The 21733-nt window shown below is 37.8% G+C and overlaps 1 protein-coding gene across 8 annotated transcripts in view; it reads left to right on the top strand.

Annotated features, from left to right (window-relative positions):
- MPDZ (multiple PDZ domain crumbs cell polarity complex component) overlaps positions 1 to 21733 on the top strand; it is a 171459-nt gene that overhangs the window by 105984 nt on the left and 43742 nt on the right. For all 8 annotated transcript variants that reach the window (XR_014326344.1, XM_082843316.1, XM_082843314.1 and 5 more), the window contains 4 exons: positions 3087 to 3285; positions 9410 to 9514; positions 13351 to 13443; positions 19946 to 20123. Coding sequence is in view for 7 of the 8 variants with exons in the window: in XM_082843316.1 (XP_082699442.1) it covers positions 3087 to 3285; positions 9410 to 9514; positions 13351 to 13443; positions 19946 to 20123 (575 nt within the window). In the remaining variant the exon portion in view is untranslated. The remainder of the gene's footprint in view (positions 1 to 3086; positions 3286 to 9409; positions 9515 to 13350; positions 13444 to 19945; positions 20124 to 21733) is intronic.

Below are 21733 nucleotides of genomic sequence, written 5' to 3'. Positions count from 1 at the left end.
GGATCATTCTTTTAAAAATATTTGAAATATCATGTCTAATTTGGCATAGTTAAAGTTAATATTCAGAGAGAATTTCTTTCTTTTAAAAATATTATAAAAAACTAAAAACGGATTATTGACTTCTCTCAAAGTTTTAATAAGAGAATTATAGCTCTCCTTATATTGTTTAATTATATAATCTTGTTTTGGAAGGAACTTTTAGTACTTGGTTTTAAGTGAATTTATATTACTTTATGTAAAGTTTTCAATTTCAATAGGTCTTATATTTTTGAAGGAATAGAGTGAGGGTAGGGGGAGAACGGAGCATTAATTCAGATGGGTTTGTTGAGAATATTTTTCTGAGGAATTGATATTGAAGAATGAGAAGTTGTTAGCTGTGCAAGAGCTGAAGAAAGGAGGTGTCAGGCAAAGACCCTGAAAAGGGAGACTAGGTATATTTCTGAAAGAAGGCCATGTTGCTGGAACACGGTGGGGCCGTGGGGCAAGGAGGGCATAGCCCAAAGAAGGGTGCATGTCGGGAGGGCCAGACCAGGAATTCCGTATAGACAGGGCCATGTAGGTATGTTGTATATTTGAACAATAGGAAACTGTTAAAGGATTGTTAGCAAAGGGAGTGATGTGATGTGGTTTGTCTTTTTTGAATGGTTGCTCTGTCTGCTATGAGAAGAATGCATTGGCAGGGACAACTTTGGAAGCCAGGAGCCCAGTTATGAGGCTCGTTGAAACAATGAGGCAGGAGAAGTGCTGGCTTGGTCTAGGTTTAGTATGGATGTGGAGAAAGGTGAATGAATTCAGGATAAGTTTTGGGGATAGAAATGGTGGAACTTGGTGATGGATTAAATATAGGTAGTGAGAGAGAGGTAGGAATCCAGAACAACTCCAACATTTCTGCTTTGAGTAATGGAGAGTAGTATGGTGGTACCATTACCAAAAAGGGGAGGACAAATGGAGAAATAAGGGGAGATGGAGACTAGGGAGTTCAATTTTATACTTACTAGGGTTGTATTTCCTATGAATCATTCAGGGACCATGTCAAGAGGGCAATCAAATATCCAAATCTGGAGCTCATTGAAGTTCACATTTGGAAATAAAGTGGTAATAGATTAATGTTTACATCAGTTTAATTCACCTGACTACTGTATGTTCAGGCACTGTGATAGGCACTGTGGATAAGACTTGAATACAAGCTTCTTGATGTTAGGAATTCTGTTATACTTTTTTATATCAAGCTACCAGTATAGTACTTAGCACATAGTAAACATATAGTAAATATATACCAAATGAACAAATGATCTAGAAATAAGGTAATATCAGAGAGTTTCTTAGAGAACTAATTTTCCATTTATAGTCCTGCTCTTTATTCTTTCATATATGTAAGAGATGAACTATTATTATAAAATTGATTTGATACTGTTAAAATGTTCTCCCTGAGAGAGCTTTCTGTGTAAGTGGCGACACATCACGTAGCCTAAGCTACATTCACTCCACAGTGTAGACCCTGTTTCATCTCTAATGTATTTAACATGGAGTGTCTTTAGGTATAATTTCACAAACATTTCTAAATTTACTTAAAAAATATTTTTGTTAGAAACTGATGCTTTCCTTTTGATTGTTTTTTTACTGCTGAAAAAGTTACTCCTATTCTTTTATCTGTGAATCCATAGGGATTACTAAATTCAATTAAAATGAATTTGTAAGTCATGCTTTTTTTTTTTTTTTTTTTTTTTTTTTTTTGGCGGTACACGGGCCTCTCACTGTTGTGGCCTCTCCCGTTGCGGAGCACAGGCTCCGGACGTGCAGGCTCAGCGGCCATGTCTCACGGGCCTAGCTGCTCCACAGCATGTGGGATCTTCCTGGACCAGGGCATGAGCCCGTGTCCCCTGCATTGGCAGGCGGACTCTCAACCACTGCACCACCAGGGAAGCCCCGAATGTCGTGCTTTTTTAAAAAAAATTTATTTTATTGAAGTATAGTTGATTACAATGCTGTTACTTTCTGGTGTGCAGCAAAGTGATTCAGTTATACATATATATAATAGGTTACATTTGCTAATCCCAAACTCCCAATCCATCCCTCCCCTACTCCGCCTCTCCCTTGGCAACCACAAGTCTGTTCTCCCTGTGAGTCTGTTTCTGTTTTATAAATAAGTTTATGTCATATTTTAGACTCCACATGTAAGTGATATCATATGGTATATTTGTCTTTCTCTGTCTGACTTACTTTGCTTAGTATGATAGTCTCTAGGTCCACCCATGTTGCTGCAAATGGCATTATTTTGTTCTTTTTTATGTGTGAGTAATATTCCATTGTGTGTGTGTGTGTGTGTGTGTGTGTGTGTGTGTGTGTGTGTGTGTTTACACCACATCTTTGTCCATTCATCTGTCAATGGATATTTAGGTTGTTTTCATGTCTTGGCTATTGTAAATGGTGCCATTCTGTATTGTAAATGGGGTGTATGTATCTTTTTGAATTATAGGTTTTTTTCCGGATATATGCCCAGGAGTGGGATTGCTGGATCATATGGCAATTCTGTTTTTGCTTTTTGAGGAACCTCCATACTGTTTTCCATAGTGGCTGTACCAATTTACATTCCCACCAACAGTGTAGGAGGGTTTCATTTTTCTCCACACCCTCTCCAGCATTTGTTATCTGTAGACTTTTTAATGATGGCCATTCTGTGACCGGTGTGAAGTGGTACCTCATTGTAGTTTTGATTTTCATTTCTCTAATAATTAGTGATGTTGATGAGCATCTTTTCATGTGCCTCTTGGCCATCTGTATGTCTTCTTTGGAGAAATGTCTGTTTAGGTCTTCTGCCCATTTTTTGATGGGGTGGTTTGTTTTTTTGTTATTGAGTTATATGAGCTGTCTGTATATTTTGGAAATTAAGCCCTTGTCGATTGCATCATTTGTAAATATTTTCTCCCAGTCCGTAGGTTGACTTTTAGTTTTGTTTATGGTTTCCTTTGCTTTGCAAAAGCTTATAAATTTGATTAGGTCCTATTTGTTTATTTTTGCTTTTGTTTCTATTGCCTTGGGAGACCATGAAAGTCATGCATTTAATGTGTATCCCTCCTTTACCATAGGAATGACAGTAAGTGCTAATAAAGATGGCTTGGGGATGATTGTTCGAAGCATTATTCATGGAGGTGCCATTAGTCGAGATGGTCGGATTGCTGTTGGGGACTGCATCTTGTCTATTAATGAAGAGTCTACTATCAGTTTAACCAATACCCAAGCACGAGCCATGTTGAGAAGGCATTCTCTCATTGGGCCAGACATAAAGTAAGTATCATTTGGATCCTATTTTGGCTTGGGAAATTCAGGAATTTCAATTCATTAATCAGAATTTTTTTCTCAGTACATACTTTTGTTTGATACACAAAAATTTTTATATATTTATTTAATATAAATCACTGAAGAATTTGACTATTCCTGAGGAGTTATTGATTGTATTGATTGTAGTCTTTAGGACACTATATCTACAATCAGTAACTTCTTAATACTAACAATACTGAAATACAGTTGACCCTTGAACAACACAGGTTTGAACTGCACAGGTCCAAATATACCCAGATCTTTGTCAGTAAATACACAGTCGGCTCTCTCTGGGTTTCACATCCTCAGGGGCAGCCACCTTGGATCAAAATTTCCATCTGAGGTTGACTGAACCATGGGTCTAGAGGGCCAGCTGCACTCTGCCATTTTATATGGAAGGCACTTGAGCATCCATGGAGTTCGGTATCCATGGGGGCCCCTGGAACCAATCCCCTGCAGATACCTAGGGACAGCTATACTTCAAAACATTGTTGCCTTCTATTTTTATTTTTAATTCTCCAGTGATTTCTGCAAAAATCTTAGGTGTGAGAGATATGAAATCTCTTAATAGAGCAGGACAGTCCACTCTTAGGAACTTACAAAGACGTTTGGATTGGCCTCAATAGAGCAAATTGTGCACTACCTAATGATCTGTATGAATCCTCCAAGTCAGCCAGTTCTGTCAGGGCCAAGCATGGTAAAGATCGTACAGAACAGTGTCAGTCTGACCCATAATTTATCCTTTGTTGAACTGCCTCATGATATAAGAGAATTCACCAAAATGTTGATATGGTCTGATGGTATGTCATATAGGGTTTTTGTCAGGAAGTGTTTAAGTTTCTCATCATCCCATAATGTACTAAAAGCATGTCATATATGTGGTTTGTTTTTTAAGTCACTAGACATTTCTTGAGCCAGCATAAAGATCAGTTAATAACTTTATTGTCACACCTCAGCAATGTAAAAGCGTTCCTTTTTTTCTCTAGCATTAGTAATTGAATATTTGCATATAAGGGATAAAATAGTAAAATAAGAGTTCAGGGAGAGATTGTTTACTTTAAGTTGATATGATGAATACTAGTATGGGAGACTTTTTTTGTATTAATATTATCTAACTGACTGAATTCTGTATTATTCTTCTGCAAAATACATATCAGTAGAGCTTAGGTAAGAAAACTGTATTTACAACCTGTTTCTCATTTTTCTATCAATAAAAAGCAGAAAAATATATGCTGTTTAGAGTGCATTCTGCTGTCTTATAAAAAGGAGGTTTTATTTTTAGGGCAGAATTTCACTCACGGGCTTTCATATTTTTGCCTGCCTTTTTGACTTTTATTTTATAATGAAACAGATCATCAGATCATGTGACGGTTCCATAATTATCTTATTAATCACGCAAGTAGAAGCGAAGATCATTAAAAATGTCAGCGCCTCTACAATAAATAAAAAGAGAAACGTTAAGTGCTTTCCTCACCACTTGCAGGCTAGTGTCCATTCATTTTGCTTCAAAGATGAATGATAAGGATCTACATGGAGACTCTTTACTGCCGGGGTTTTAACTTATGTCGTTTTGAAGTACTATAAAATACAGATGGTCTCGTAACTGATCATTTGATTTATTGTGTGATAATGCACGTCTTATGTCGTGAGCCCTGGTGCAGGTCTCCTGTCCACTTTTTGGCACTGAGTACCAGAATCGGTGCTTGGTTTTAACCTTACCTCACTGTTCTAATGTACTGCAGATCTTAAAAAGTGGCCCCAAAATAAGATCATTGTGACATTGATTTAGCGTAAGTCATGTACCTAGTCAACTCTAGAAAAGGTGTCAGGTACATTTTCAGGCTACAAAGCCTTTTTCTCCTTTCCTGTTTTGTGGGGGGTTTTTTTGGGGGGGTTGTTTTGATTTGTTTTGTTGTTTGTTTTCCCACCCTCTGATTTAGCACCAGGATCTACCCACTTATGCATTCAGCAGCTTTATTAAGACTGTGAAGAGTATCTAGAGAGCTAGTTTCATAAAAAGTTGATTTAGGATTCCAGGAAGCAAAATGTAATGTAGTATCTTACATTAAAAAGAGAAAATAAGAAAAATCCTACAACCTTCCCTCCTCTGGAAATCAGTCAGTCAGTCAGTCTCTTTCTCACATGCTCACATGCATGCATACACACACTCACAAACACACCCACAAATTACATTGATTTCTCCTCAGGTGTCCTATTAAAGCTGTGATTAGGATGGCTATAGTTTTGACTCATTGGGTAAATGATAAAAAGAAATGAGAATCATAGAGTCCTTTTTTAGAAAAATTGTGTCAAGTGGTAAAACAGATAGCCATTCAGATTGACCAGGGCTGAGCAGTGTGTTCCATGCATTTTGCATGGTGTTTTTGGCCATTTCTCCTCCCTGTCACTTGCCTTCATGAAGCAAAAGGTGTAAAATTACCTTGAAAACTCTGTGGGTAATCCTTCTAAATGGAAAGTCTAGTCCTTCCATTACTCTGCATGGAACCATAATGTTAAGTGCTAGTTAAGTGCTGTGGTCATTGCTTTAATCTAGGCTCCATCCATGTCTCTTCCTTCCTCTTGATTTCTTGTTAGGAAGCTAGCTTAATCTGGGCTGGTGGTGGAGGAATGTATTGCAGGGACTTAAAAAAAGGGACTCTAATTGGTTCAGTTATATAACTGATTGGTTTTAGGAAAAGCTTATTGAGACAACACACTGGCTTCTTTTTTGCCGCTTACGAGAGATGACTAGGAACTTTGTGTATGCGTGTTCTTGCGTGCCTGGGTAGATAATTTGAGTTTCAAGAGTTCAGGAACAGCCAGTGTAAGTTCCAGGTTTCATTATTTTCTATGGAAAACCAGATGTGAAGCCTCACCAGAATGCATCCTGTCTCACTTCGCACTCCACCTTGCCAGGAGTGCTTATGTTTCTGTAATAATAGCCAGGGTTGTGCGCTTAGCAGCAGCTGCTTGTAACATCTGCCAGATAATTACCGAGCTGAATCAGAATTCACCTGCCTTAACCTAAAGTGTGGGATGAATTCCTGATCAAGGAATAAAAGATTGATTGCAGTTACATTTTTCTGTGCTTGTTAATAATCACTGCTATAGACACCAGTAAAGAGCAGATGCTTTTCTGGGGGAGGTGTAGATAGGAGGGAGGTGGAAAGGGGAAAAAACAACCAGGAGGACCCACTTTTAACTACATATACATGCATCTCACATTCAGCACAAGACATTGACATTTGTTAACACCATTGTAAAAAGATGCTGCGGTGTATGCTTCACATTCTAGATTCTCTGCAGCACCTGCTGACGATCGAGCCCCCTTTTATGTGTGAGTAATGGTGATTCAAAAGCTCATTATGGCTGCGTGTTACAACTTGTCTGTGAAACCTCTCCATGCTTTTGTAACATCCCGATGTGGGGATAGACCCAGACAGAGATTCAGTGTATGTACATTTTGCCTTTTTTTTTTTTTCTCCTTTATGTAAGAACGTACTTCCAACAGAGCTGTGAGATGGTTACATTTTCACATTGTACTGGTGATTGTGAACTCATTTTAAAATCACATTTTCCTACTACTAAGCTTTCCAGCTCTTTTTTCAGGGAGCGATCCTGTCTGCATATGCAGACGCAACCTCTGGATTAATAGCTGTGTCACATTTCAGCATCACTAATGCTATTCTTTCTCTTCCACTCCACATGTAACCTAAGGTTAGTTTGCCTTTAAGAATTTTTAATACAACTCTCAAATAAGCAGTTTCAGTGTGTTTATGCAGTTCATAATGTAGTTTGGTGTTCTGGGTTGGTGTCTGGAGGTTTTGTGTGGCCGTGTGACCAGGCATGTATTATAATTGTTCTGCATGGGCTAATGCATTGTGGGATGCTTGTTCTGATGGCCTTGCTGTCTGTGTTGGGCTAAATATTTATGAAAACTGCTTTCTTTCCTCTTTCTCACTGCTCTAAAATATAAGAAAAATATTTGTAAAGCTCTTCCTCCCCCACCTCTTGGTAAAGGGTAAACACCTTTGAATAAATATAGAGGAGAATTCATTTTCAACAGTGTTTGGGATAGAAACAGCTTTTCCTTCTCAAACCGATTAAAAAATTAAATACTTTTAACTGATTATTCTTATTTTGCCTGTTGTGTTCTAGCTTTTTCTCCTCACCTCTTCCTGGCTTTTTTTCTTAAGGTATTATTTAGGTGAGTTTTAACTTTACTGAACCTTCAGAAATAATACCAGTTTTCTTGAATAGGCTTTTCAGGTTTTATTTTTCTTTGTGTAAAGGCAGTCAGTCTTCTTCCCCAACCTAATGTGTTAAACATTTTTGACTCATTATTTTTGAAGGGATAAATGCAAATTTGCTATTCAGTATACTTTTGTAACACTATAGAGAAGGTGTTTTATAGATGAATAAATAAAGTAGCATCAGAATTAAAATGCAGCTCTCTTACCCAGCCTAGTCCTAAATCCACTGAAACTGTGTTTTTTACTTCCGTTTGATCCTTGAGGTAAAAGTGTCACAGAGTGTCGTAAGGGTCCACGGCTTATGCCAGAATGCTCAGGTGTGGCCACGCTGGCTGACACTCTGTTAGAGCGCTGTGTTATGTTTGTATTGTGCTTCTTGGCTTACCGTAGTCTCATAAAAAGTGACATCCCTTTTGTGATTGAGGATATGGACATTCACTGGTGGTGATTTACCCTACCAGAACACTCTGGAGAAGCAGCAGAACTGTGTCCTCTGACTCTAAACCTAAGCGACCTCACAGAGTGAATGCTTTTTATGGAAATCACCAGTATGTCTGAAATTATATATCTTCCTCACTCAATAAATTATGCCATTGGTATAATTCTTATTTTATTATAACATGGAAGACAATCCTTTTTCTTTGCCCTTTAGTGCTAGGGCTTTTTTGTTTGTTTGTTTTTGTTTTTGCGGTACACGGGCCTCTCACTGTTGTGGCCTCTCCCGTTGCGGAGTACAGGCTCTGGACGCGCAGGCTCAGCGGCCGTGGCTCACGGGCCCAGCCGCTCCGCGGCATGTGGGATCTTCCCAGACCGGGCATGAACCTGTGTCCCCTGCATCGGCAGGCGGACTCTAAACCACTGCGCCACCAGGGAAGCCCAGTGCTAGGGTTTTGATACTTATTGTCTTCATGGGTAAGCTATGGTTAGCCAGTTTAATAGTCTTCATGATTTTTGTGAAGACTTTTTTAATAGTCTTTTTGATTGTTGATACATACTTTTGTGTCTTTGTACAAATATGCTGAACCGACTTCAAATGCATTCTTTCTCTTGCCTTACTATTCATTAATTTGAGGATCTCGGAACAGACTACTTAAACAAGTCAATCAGTTGTGTAGCCTGATAGGACAGCAGTAAACTTAAATTTTCAAATGTCAGTTTCTAAGCATTATAGCTGTAATAAGCATCTTACTCTGTGCCTTCCACATTATAGGCATTCAGCCAGCACTTGTTGAATTAGTAAGAGACCATTCAGGTGGTCTCTTACTCTTACTAGGTAACAGAGTCTTTCCATAAACTTATAATGGTTTAACTTCAGACTTGAGAGTTAATAATTTAATAAAGCTAGGATATGATTATTGATAATGCTTGTTAATGTCCAAAATTAATTGTGTATTATGGGAGAATGTAAAGTAATTTGGTATACCCAATGTTTTAATAGAGTTCACCTCATTTGTTTCTGCTAAGGAACCCAAAAATCTTTGGACAAAATAATGTTATTACTGACAATTATTTTTCTAAGGATTTATAGATTTCTTTAATTTCAAAAAATTCCTGTTAGTGTTCTCATCTGGAAATAGATATTATGCTATTTTCCTCCCCCATGTAATTATTGGTAAACACATAGTTTATCAGCAGTGTTTAAAATTTTAATCTCTGTTGTTATTCTTGCCTATAGGATACTTTATCCTTTTGAAGTTTGGATTTTCTACTGAGTTAAGCCAATTCAAATGAGTTCTGTGAAAAAGTAGAGGTGAAGGGACAATATAATTTTATTTTATATTTTGGAAGATTCCCCTAACAGGCAAAACTTTGCTTTCATGAATTGTGTCTTGTTCCAGAATTACTTATGTGCCTGCAGAACATTTAGAAGAGTTCAAAATAAGTTTGGGACAACAATCTGGAGGAATAATGGCACTGGATATTTTTTCTTCCTACACTGGAAGGTAAGTGAAACTGTAAATCTGCTACAGTGAATGAATGATACAGCAAGTTATAAAGAAGAGTTTTGAATCCAGAGTCAGAGAGTAGCAGAAATGAAAAAGACTGAATTCCTTTTCTGTCTTTCAAGATTTTAAAAAATATTCAGCCCTTTCCCCCATATTACTTAAGGAGTGATCATATATTGTGGAAAATTTGGAAAAAACTGAAAAATCAAATCAAGAAATTAAAACATCTTTAGTTGTACCACTCAATATAGCACTTTCATCATACTGAGTTTTGGGAATTTACCCCAGATATGAGTATGATTTCATTAACTCCCTGGAACCTACAATTTGTATGGTATTGTATCACTTTTCCTCTTTCATAAGCAAACATTTTCAGAAATTTTATTTATTTCTTTATTAATGTACATAAAGATTCAGAAACATTTTCAATAGTTATGTTTTTACTGTTTTGGAGAACGTTGAACTGAATGTCTTTGTATATATGCATGTTAGGAAATAGTGTATATGGCTTCTTAAAGCCTTTTGATATGCAGTGTATTAAGAACCTTTAAATAATACAGGAGAAGTAGTCCCCTCCACCCCCCCCATTAGGAAAGGCAGAAACTAGGTTTTGATGATGATGCTGAGTTCAGCACAGGGAGAGAAATAATGTCATACTGCTTTTCCGGGAAGAATGAACCACTTTACACTTCCAGCTGTGGGCCTGGTTTTTTTCAGTTGCATTAGCAACTGAGTAACAGATTTCTCTTTAAGCATGCTGTAGAGAAAAATGGCTTTGCAAACATTCTGAGGTTTGCTCACAAAATTTCTAACATCCCAGGGCACCCTGGTGTCCAGTGACTTTGCAGGCATCACGATATCACATTGCTCTTTCCTTTACAAATTGCACATGGCTGCAGCTATCCAGAAAGTGTCAGGGAAGGAAAGGTGTGTTATGTGTTTAATAAAAGCAAAGAATGTCATGGCCCTTAGGGCCTCTTGAATTTTATGGGAAAAGGAGTATTCATTCCACCCTGCACAAAACTCAGCCATACTCCTGTCTAGAATTTCCATCTCGGGGTTAATGACATGAATTGATTACAGCTATCTGGTACTTCCTATTAAAGTGGTAAAATCAGTAATTCCAGTGTCCTCTGAAATATCATTTCAGATGGCTTAATTAAAGAATATGCCAAGATAACATGGTATTCTTACTAAGTTCTGAGGCCTTAAAAGCACTCAAAAATTTACTGTTGGAGCAAAAGAGCCACTTTCAGCACTGTGCTTCCCTCACAGCACGGAAGGGAGAAGGGCCTGAATTGTACAATGCTGTGACTAGCTGCTTCCCTGCAGAAAAAGTATATTTGCTATTAATATAAGGGTGCTCAAAACAAAATGGTCTTTGTCCTACACAGGAGGAATCTGCACCGGAGAGGTTAAGTTACTTGCCCAAGTTTCATAGCTAATAAGTGGCAGAGTCAAGGTTAGATGCATGCAGTCAGGCTCCATGTTCTTAACCATTGGATCCAAAAAAGAATTGCACAAGCCCAGTATAAAAATATGGGGCAGCATAGCATGGAGGTTGAGAGTTCAGGTTTTGTAATAAGATGGCCTCAATTCAAGTCTCACCTCTGCTCCTTCACTGTGTGACTTTGTGCCAATTTCTGGCACCTTAATGCACATGAAAGAGAGTTATTATAGTTGACAGAAATTTCATTGATATTCAATAGCAAACATGAGTGCAAAATTCATTTTTGGCTGAGTGACTGCTGGGGAACAGAACCGGTCCATTCTGCTCTTTGGAGCACATGATCCAAGAGCCATAAACCCCAGCCTAAGATGGATAAAGAATAATCAGCACATTTACAGGAGCATATCTGAGTTAGTGAAATGATTTGAGATTGGAGAATCATTTGAAGAGAATGGGGTTTTTGTATCAGAAGACTCAGGATATTCATCATCTTAAAGCTCAAAGGGCAGGAGCATGTGATGTAATGTGTGTGCTTGGGTCTGAGTAGCTCCCCCAGCTTGGGCTTTAGGGGTAAGAACTGAATATTTTAGGTACTCTTTCAAAGTTCTCACTCCTGTCTATGTTCTTTACCTGCTTTTTCTATCATATTCTCTCCAGTGGTGTTTCCAGAGGGTTAGGCCTTGTATCTGCCTTGCATCTTACGAATTGAGCTTCACTCAGACTAGTTCTCAGTCAGCTACTTAACATCGTTTTGAAAATCCTTCTTTGGATCCGTTCTCAACCATCGTGTCCCACTGTCGGGCTTAGGCTCTGGGGACCCCAGCCTCATTTAGAGTCTCCTTTCTCAGTTTACACAGAGGGGGAATTTAGTCACACAACCGATGGGTAGGAACCACAGGCAGGTGGATTTCCTTTTAACAGATGAAAAACAAAAATTTAACATTCAGGTCAGAGAAAGAATGAGACGTTCAGGGAGAGCCTGGACAAATTATTGGGCAGAAATGTTGGGAAACATTCAAACACAGTCGGATTATTGGATTAGATGACGTCTCATCTCAAAGTCTGAAGATGATATAATTTGATAGAATTATATCTGTTCGGATATACTACTGTGTATCACTAAGGTGTATTTTCATGTTCATGCTGAGTAGAATCAAATTCATTCTTCCTGTCAGGGGAGAATGGATATAATCTGAACATATACTGTCTTGAGATTTTTTCAATTTCTATAAAAATCAACTGCAAACATTTATTGAATTAGAGTTTTTAAAGCCTTCTCTATTTTCAAAAGAACATGTTGGCATGTTTCTTTAGAAATCCATTTTTTACTAACAGCGTAAGGCCACACCGTAATTGATTTAACCATTCTCTATGGCCCTTACAATGCCATTTGTTGATGCAAAGTGTTCCTTTGGGAAAACAAAATGTTTCTTGACAAGGTTATTATTTTATGGTTTTATTTATAGTCAGTTAACAGATTGGACACATTTTGCTGTATGCCTGGCATTTGGCAAAATCTGAATTCCTACAGAAATTGAAAACTGACCTTGAACACAAGCATGCTGCAAACTGCTTCCTGTAAGGAGAATTCTGTGTCTGGCTCCTTTGGATGGGCTGAGCTGGACCATAAGCATTTTCCATCTGTCTTCAAAAGTTGAAGGGAAAGCATTGGTCCATCCTGAGGAAGCAGAGATGCTACATTCCTGGTGTACTTGATGATAAGCTCTTTCAGGCCAGGGATCGATCAGGGCTTTGCAAGCTTATAACCCACATGGTGCTTCTACTTTCTTGCGCACGGTAAGCGTTTAAGAAATAACTTGTTGGGCTTCCCTGGTGGCGCAGTGGTTGAGAGTCCTCCTGCCGATGCAGGGGACGTGCGTTCGTGCCCTGGTTCGTGCCGTGGAGCGGCTGGGCCCGTGGGCCATGGCCGCTGAGCCTGCGCGTCCGGGGCCTGTGCTCCGCGACGGGAGAGGCCACAAAAGTGAGAGGCCCGCGTACCACACACACAAAAAAAAAAAAACCCCAAAAAACTTGTTGAATAGTTCTCTTTAAAATTCTGGCATTTTCCCTTTCTTTTCATGCCTTTCCTTTCTTTGTCCGTGTTTCATTAGGAAAGAGACAGACTAGACAAGATTCTTTGTGTTCTGCTGTATCTCCAGACTCAGTTCTAGTAGATTGATTCTAATATAAGGCTTTTATGTAAAATGAAATACGGGTTTTATTTTTCCCCTTAATGTAAATTATTATCTACTTATTAGTGAAGTATGGTGAAAATATAAAGCAGTTCTGCATTTTTAGCCAAACCAACAGTAAAGTGCATACAAGACAACCTTGCATGGCTTTACTAGGATTTGGGAGTACTCACTGTGTAACTCTTTAACAGAGACATTCCAGAGCTACCAGAGCGAGAAGAAGGAGAGGGGGAAGAAAGTGAACTTCAAAATGCAACATACAGCAGTTGGAATCAATCCAGGCGGTAAGAACTATTTCTGTCTTCCACCTACTCGGTGTTTAAAGATAGGGAGGGGTGGTTTCAAGTATTGGATTACAGCTTGCTACTGTGACTTTGAGCCAGTAGTTTAATATCCCTTACCCTGCATTTCTACATGGGCACAGTGGAGAAGATAGTTTGTATCACACAGGGTTAAAACTAACATGTATTTGAGGATTTGACACATAGTGGGGACTAAATAAAGTAGAGAAAATTAGGCATAGGTAGTTGGAATATTTTTTGTAGAGTTGATCTTAGGTAAACCACCAAATGTTAACTTGAAATTTTTCTAGCATTTGTAGAAACTAGATATTCAAGCATATATATTCAAAATGTGTGTGTAAGCATCTTATCATAGGCTGCAGTTATTCTAACCCATGCTCTTTCTAGAACGAATCTCATATATAATAGAAAAGACGACTTCCCTAAATCTGTTCGGATATACTACTGTGTATCACCAAGGTGTATTTTCATGTTCCTGCTGAGTAGAATCAGATTCAGTCTAATAGGAATTTTTTGAATCCCGATTATGGACCCAGATGAGAGGCAGGTGATTTTGTGAAAAACAGGGAAGTATAAGGCATAAATACTGCCTTGAAGGAAGTTATTATGCATTTGGGGAGGCAAGATATAGAGACGCACAAAGTAATTAAAGAAAAATGTAAGGTATTTTGCATTAAGTGTAAAATATAAGTAATCGTTGGGTACTTTCTCTAAACAGATTTAAAAGTGACCATCACAAAGGTGCCTTTTACATAGTAAATACTTAATATTTATTCTACAATGAATAAATAAAATTCGAGAGAGAGAAAAATTTCTACTCTGCAGATGTGTAGTACAGTTTGATGAGTTTCCTTGCTCACCAATGAGCTTGAGGCTACAGCCATCACATGTAAGCATTCTCTAGGTCAAATCCTGTTCAAAGTATAGGAAACCTTTTATGTTGCTTTCATGAAAGACAGTAAGCATTTTCAGCCATCTAAAATGACTTTTTGATTTGAATTTTTAAAAAACTGTTCAGACTGCTTAGAGAAATTAAGGTCTTTCTACATTATTACCCACATTGAGAATATAAGTGGTAGATCTGTGGCAGAAAAAATATTATAAGATACTAAGTTTCTTGTTTATTTGAAGAAAGAGGCAGAAGTAAGTTAGATAGAATTATAAATATTAGATGAAATTATATATCTATCTTTATGTATATATACACACAGTGGAATGTTACTAAGCCATAAAAATTATGAAATTCTGCCATTTGCAGCAACATGGATGGACCTAGAGAATATTATGCTTAGTGAAATAAATCAGATAGAGAAAGACAAATACTGTATTATATCACTTATATGTGGGATCTAAAAAATAAAACAAACAAATGTATATGCAAAACAGAAACAGACTAACAGATATAGAAAACAAACTAGTGGTTACCAAAGGGGAGAGGGAAGGCTGCAGGGACAAATTAGGGGTAAGAGATTAAGAGATATAAACTACTATGTATAAAATAGATAAGCAACAAGGATATACTGTATGGCACAGGGAACTATAGCCATTATCTTGTAATAACTTTCAATGGAGTATAATCTGTAAAGATACTGAATCACTATGCTGTACCCCTGACATTAATATATGTTAAAGCAACTGTACTTCACTTAAGAAACATTTTTGAAATAATTAAATTTTTAATTTAAAAATAAATAATAGAACCTTTTAAATTTGGGGGAGAATTCAATATCATAATGCATGTAAAGTCCTTAGTACAGTGCCCAGTACAGAGTGAGCACTCAGTCAGTGTCGGTCTTATCAGCATCTTCATCATCATTACTCATAACAACGAAAATAAAGCATTGAACACAGGAATCATTATGAAATTTTCTTATGAGAAGGGTGTAACTTATGGACCAGAAGATTTTTATACTTTTAGCCTCGATTTTAGCCTTCACGTCAGCCTAAGAGGTGTCTCTAAAGGCAGTAACTAATTTACAGAGAGGATATGTCTGCTTCCATAAATCGTAAAGAAGATACTCTGCCCTCCCTAACCTACATAGAAGCACTAAGGTATTTTGGGGGGAAAGTTCATAGAAGTTCATGAGGAAGCTTACCAAAAGAGCCAGAGCTTTTAGTAAATGAGGAACAAGTGTTATGAATATGCTTTACAACATTGGAAACCTGCTAGGACATTTTTTCATGCAGTCAAGAAAAATTTACTTTGTGTGGAAATAGAGAATACTTTTTAGCGAAGCGTAAATTTTAAGATTGTAAATAATCTGTGTTACACTTTTGTGTGATTTTCATGTACAGGATTATATCATACTGTAGGTATCATTTTCCAGCTTACTTTCCTCTCAAACCAGTGTCTTGGAGATCTATCATGTTGATACTTAAATATCTAATTCATTCAGTTTATTTGTTGCAGTGCATTTCAGTATATGAATATACCATAGTTTATTCCCATTGATATTTGAGTAATTAAGTATTATTATAATAATTCTGTGTAGTAACTATATCTTATTTTCTTATATGTATGGATGAGAATTTATCTAGGTGTATATCCCAAAGTGGAATTGCTGGCTTATAGATTTAACTGTATTATTTACTAGAAGTTGTCAAATTGCTTTTTAAATTAACTATACCAATTTTTTACTTTTATTTCCAATATATAAGAGTTTCCTTTTCCCCACACCTTTGTTACCACATCATATGATCATTTAAAAACTGTTTTTGTCAACCTGATGGGTAGAAAATGGTGAGTTATCTTAGTAAACAATGTATAGGTATAACAGGATTGAGGAGCTGGGGTACATTTGCTCATTTGTCGTATGAATTGAATATCGTACCTTGTTGACATTACTTCAGTAATCGTAATTATAATCATCATAATAAGAGTAATCAGAGATTTATTGATTGCTTAGTATGTCCCAAAGCTTTGTGTTGCACGTTACATGTATTCATGAATGTAATCCTCACCGGAGCTCTCTGATGTCGAGACTCTCGTTGGATCCGTTTCCCAGCTGAGGAAAGTAAAAGAGAGACTAAAGAAGTTGCAGAGGGTCACACAGTTGTTAAGGAGCCTAAGGGCAGGACTTGAGTCCAGGAGCTCTTGGTTTTAAGTTCAAGCAGCCTGGCCTCAGAGCTCTGTATTACCTTTGCTTTTCTGAATTTCACTCTTTTTTAAACCTGTGTTCCCCAGAAAGGCTGCCGTTTTTCTGTAGAACCAGCTCTGCACATGTTCTGTAAAATTTTTCTTTTATAGGTCTCTTTTTTTTTCTTTCCACGGAACGTTTACCATGTTCTGCTCCGTGAATCCTGAGTCTGGTTCCTCAGTGCTGGGGTCTTTTTGGCAGCTCTGGCTTTGGTTATCTGCTCTGATGTTTTGAGGAGTTACAGCCTTTCCTCTGAGGAGTGGATCTGAAACTACTTTACTGTCTGTGCCACATCCTGAGGAAGCACAAGGTGCTGGTACCCAAAGGCTGTTTCACCTCTCTGTGCCTCTTTCCTTTGTAAACTGGGGCTGACAAGAGTATCCACCTCATAGGAGTGATTTGAGAATTAAATCAAAGTGTATGGAACTCACTTAGAGAACAACGCTGAGCACATGATAAGCCCTTAATAAGTGCTTGCTGCGCTGCTCTTTTTAGTATTCGGGGAATCATAAGAGCCAATCTCTAGTTTACACCAACCACAAAGAGCCCTAGGAGACATTTTCTTTCATTCTTTCTTTTATTTTTTTTTTTTACATTTTTAAAAGTAGAGATGGGCTTCCCTGGTGGCGCAGTGGTTGAGAGTCTTCCTGCCGATGCAGGGGACACGGGTTCGTGCCCCGGTCCGGGAAGATCCCACATGCCGCGGAGCGGCTGGGCCCGTGAGCCATGGCCGCTGAGCCTGCGCGTCCGGAGCCTGTGCTCCGTAACAGGAGAGGCCACAGCAGTGAGAGGCCCGCGTACCGCAAAAAAAAAAAAGAAGAGCGAGGAAGCCCCATCTATGTATTTTGGATTCTTAAATATTAAACACAATGGCTAACTCTGCTGACTTTAGTACTTTGCCATTTTACCTTAGGAAATGGAAGAAGTTGGTTCTTGTCTTTCCCAGAATTCCTAGAATGAAAGAAAATGATGAATAGGATTTTAACTAGTTTAAGCTATTCTCACAGATTTGTTAAGCTCAAGAATCATGGTGAGATCCTTTTAGACTAAAGAGTAGATCTCTAGGATCTTAGATTTCTAATAAAGAAAAAAGTGCTGACCAAAGAAAATGTGGGTTTCATCATCTACCTTCATGTGACCAGTTGCCTGCCCTCTCACTCCACCTGTAGTACTCTTTTATCCCAGTCTTTTCTTACTGTGACCTCCCTCATTGCACAGGAGTCCTACTTCCATCCTTTCGTTTCCTCTGGGAGCACCTCAAATGTCAAGTTTGAGGGCATGCTGAACTGTGCTTTCTTCATTTATCTGATGTCCAATGTCAGCTGACTCCCTTCCTGCAGCTGGGAGTAGACTGCACAGTCTCATTACCTATCTCAGAGCTTTCTACTCAGTATCTCTGTTTGCTTCCAGTCACCTGAGCTGCTCCTTCATCTTGGCCAGACACCTCGCTGCAAATCACCTTATTCTTATATCCCGCCTTTTCAAAAGACACGTATTTTCAACTCATCCATAACTCTGACAGCTATTTGCAATTATCAGATAAGAGTTCATGTGGTTATTATGTGGGTAGAGGAAGTACATTCAGGACACAGGCAGTAGCAAGCTCCATGGCCCCAAGGCGGGAGAGCATGTCTGATGAACCTAAGGAACAGCAAGATGATATTGTAGCTGGGTTGGAGAGAGGAAAGTGGAGAGCTGTGAGGGATGCATTTAGAAGGTGGTGATGGGATCAGGTCACGGAGGATCTTGTTAGCGCTGCTAACAAGAACTGCTCTTCTTGCACTGACTGTTAGTTTCTAGATCTGTGTTGGCAAGACAGACTTCTACAGAGGTAGGCTTCTGATACAGTGCATGCAGAAATGTTCTCTCTCTTGATTGGGTTGCTAAGCTTAGAAGGTACCATCTGTTTGAGGGTAGCTGAATTTTTTGATGTCTGCAGTATTAGAGCTTCTGGAAAATGGTCCTTTTACATTCATCGGTGCCCCAGCCTGGAGTATGAATCCAATATTAACCTGTAACAAATCAGCTTCAGAAATACATTAGTATTTATCAGCCCCTATAAAACACATAATTGGAAGAGTATTTAAAATGATCTTGTTTTACTACTAGTAAAACCTTAATAAATTGAGCAAATAATATTTGCAGAAATTAACATACGTAACATTTTATTCCTTTGAATTTTAAAAAATGTGTTTCCTATTATAATATCTGAATCATTTTTTAGTGTGTTAGGTCAGTGGCATTAAGTGTGTTTACATTGCTCTGTAACCATCACCACCATCCATCTCCGGAACTTTCTTTGTCTTGCAAAATTGAAACTCTGTACCCATTAAATAGTAACTCCATCCCCCACCCCATGCATCTTCTAGCAACTACCATTCTATTTTATGTCTCTATGGATTTAACTACTCTAGGTACGTCATATAAGTGGAATCATACAGGATTTGTCCTTTATTTCACTTAGCTAGCTTATTTCATTTAGCATAACGTTCTCAAAGTTGATCTATGTCCTAGCATGTGTCAGAATTTCCTTCCTTTTTAAGGCTGAATAATGTTACTTTGTATTTATATACTGTTTTGTTTATTCATTCATCTGTCCATGGACACTTGGGTTGCTTCCACCTTTCAGCTGTTGTGAATAATATTTCTATGAACATGGCTGTACATGTATGTTTTCAGAATCTTGCTTTGAATTCTTTTGGGTATATACCCAGGAATGGAATTGCCGGATCATATGGTAATTCTATTTTTAATTTTTTGAGGAACTTCCTTACTTTTTTCCATAGCAGCTGCAACATTTCACATCACTACCAACAGTGTACAAGGGTTCTAATTTCTCCATAATTTCTAAAATTTTTCCCTGCCAACGCTTATTTTCTCGGTTCTTTTTTTTTTTTTTTTTTGATAGTAGCCATCCTACTGAGTGTGAGGTGGTATTTCATAGTACTTTTGATTTACCTAATGTTAGTGATGTTGAGCATCTTTTTATGTGCTTATGGGACATTTGTATATCATCCCTAGAGAAATATCTAGTCAAGTCCTTTGCCCAATTTTTGATCTGTTTGTTTCCTTCTGTTGTTGAATTTTAGGGGTTCTCTAGATATTCTGGATGTTCACCCCTTATTAGATATGTGATTTGCAAATATTTTTCCCATTTTGTGGGTTGCCATTTTACTTTTTTGATGAACAAAAGCTTTTACTTTTATTGAAGTCCGGTTTGTCTGTTTTTGGATTTGTTGCCTTGTGCCTTTGGTGTCATAGCCAAGAAATCATTGCCAAACCGAATATTATGAGGCTTTGCCCCATACTTTCTTATGAGAGTTTAAAATTTCATTTATTTTTTATAGGGTTGAACTTTGGCGAGAACCAAGCAAATCCTTGGGCATCAGCATTGTTGGTGGACGAGGGATGGGGAGTCGTCTAAGCAACGGTGAAGTGATGAGGGGCATTTTCATCAAACATGTTCTTGAAGATAGTCCAGCTGGCAAAAATGGAACCTTGAAACCTGGAGATAGAATAGTAGAGGTACCCTCCAGTGAGCTTTCTGTGCTAAAACGATTCACCTGGGCCGTCCTCTTTACCAAGGGAGTCATCATCTTTACACTGACCCAGTATTAGAGTAAAATGTGTTTGCTGTTAAAGCATTTCTTTCTTATTTGTTTGTTTTCGTCCATAATTTTTCTCTTCAGTATATGATGACAGATTATATATCTTGAGGTAGAGATGGGTGTTTGGGGGTATAATCAACTTTTTAAAAAAACATTGGCACTAAGATAAAATAATTAAGTTCAGTTTAAAGAACAAAGCAAATTTCTGGGGGAAATCATTGAATCGTTTAAAAGTATACGTACACACACAGAATGTGTACATCATAATTAATCCCTTAAATGAGATTTTATTTCTAGAAATACTTAAATGTTGTTGGATGAGATTTTTTAAAGTGAGTCTTTTTAGTAAAATTTTTATGCTAAGATCCTGATTGCCTTTTATATAAATGTCTCCCCCACCACCGCTGCCAATCCAAGCGTGGCTTTTCCTCCATCTCAGTGCTGTGCCCATTCCCCATCCATCACTAAGGGCTGTGTGTGTGTGTGTGTGTGTGTGTGTATGTGTGTGCACGTGTGAGTTGGTACGTACACACGTGTGTACGCATGTGTGAGTACTTTGTTATGTGTGAGAGAGAAGCGTTTGGTCAAACTGTACCTAATCCCTTAATTCAAAGCTAGGTTTAATATTTTAAATTAACTCTTCTCGCACGAGTCACTCATCATTTACTCAACAAATATTCCTGGAGAAGCTGTTGCATTCCAGGTGCTGTAACAGACTCTGGGCATCCCACAGTAAATAAAACACTGTGCCTGCCTGTCAAGTGGGACAGACTTGACAAGTGATCAAGTCACTTCAGAACAGTGTGATGAATTATTTGATCAGCATAAGCATAGTTTTAGTTTAGGTTAGAGGAAGGGGTAGCTGAACCCAGGTTTGCTGAGTTTCCAGGATTTAGAAGACTAAAAGAGACAACTTCCAAATAGAAACCAATCACTTTGTTATTATAACAACCATTATTTTTACTTTGTACAAGTGATTGTATCTCATTTTCTAAATCCATATAACTTAGGCACTAAAATGCCTTAATTGTGTAGAAGAAGGTTATCCATATCAGTCACAACTTTGAAATGAACATTTTGGGCATTGATCTATTTATTCCTTTATTGATTGTCTCTGAGAGTTGAAGAAGGAAGAAGATTGAGACTTGAGAGAAAGCAAGGGCCATGTCTGGTGTTTTGTTTTTTTTTCTTCTGACCATTTATAAGGAAGAATGATGGGCTTTTTTTTCTCTCTTCCTGCATCTTTACTTTTCATTAGATGATACCTTAGCCCCCTGTTAAAGGATTCTTTTTTAGTTATAGTACTACATAAAATTTCTAATTTAAGATTATCACAAGGCAGTTTATTTTATAGATACTTCACTATTGAATACCTTTGACCTAAGTAGAAAAAAGTAAGAAATGTTTATAAATTATTTCAAGAAAAGATTAATCATAGTTTTCACCAAAATGTTTGTTTCAGTGTATTAAGAGAGTTAAAACATCCCTTTCAAATTGAAAAGAAAGGATTTTTGCGTGTGGTAAAAT

The sequence above is a fragment of the Leucopleurus acutus genome (genome assembly GCF_964270905.1).
Source record: "Leucopleurus acutus genome assembly, chromosome: 7".
NCBI lineage: Eukaryota > Metazoa > Chordata > Mammalia > Artiodactyla > Delphinidae > Leucopleurus > Leucopleurus acutus.
The sequence above is the reverse complement of the archived record's forward strand: the minus strand, read 5'-3'. Positions and strand labels throughout refer to the sequence as shown.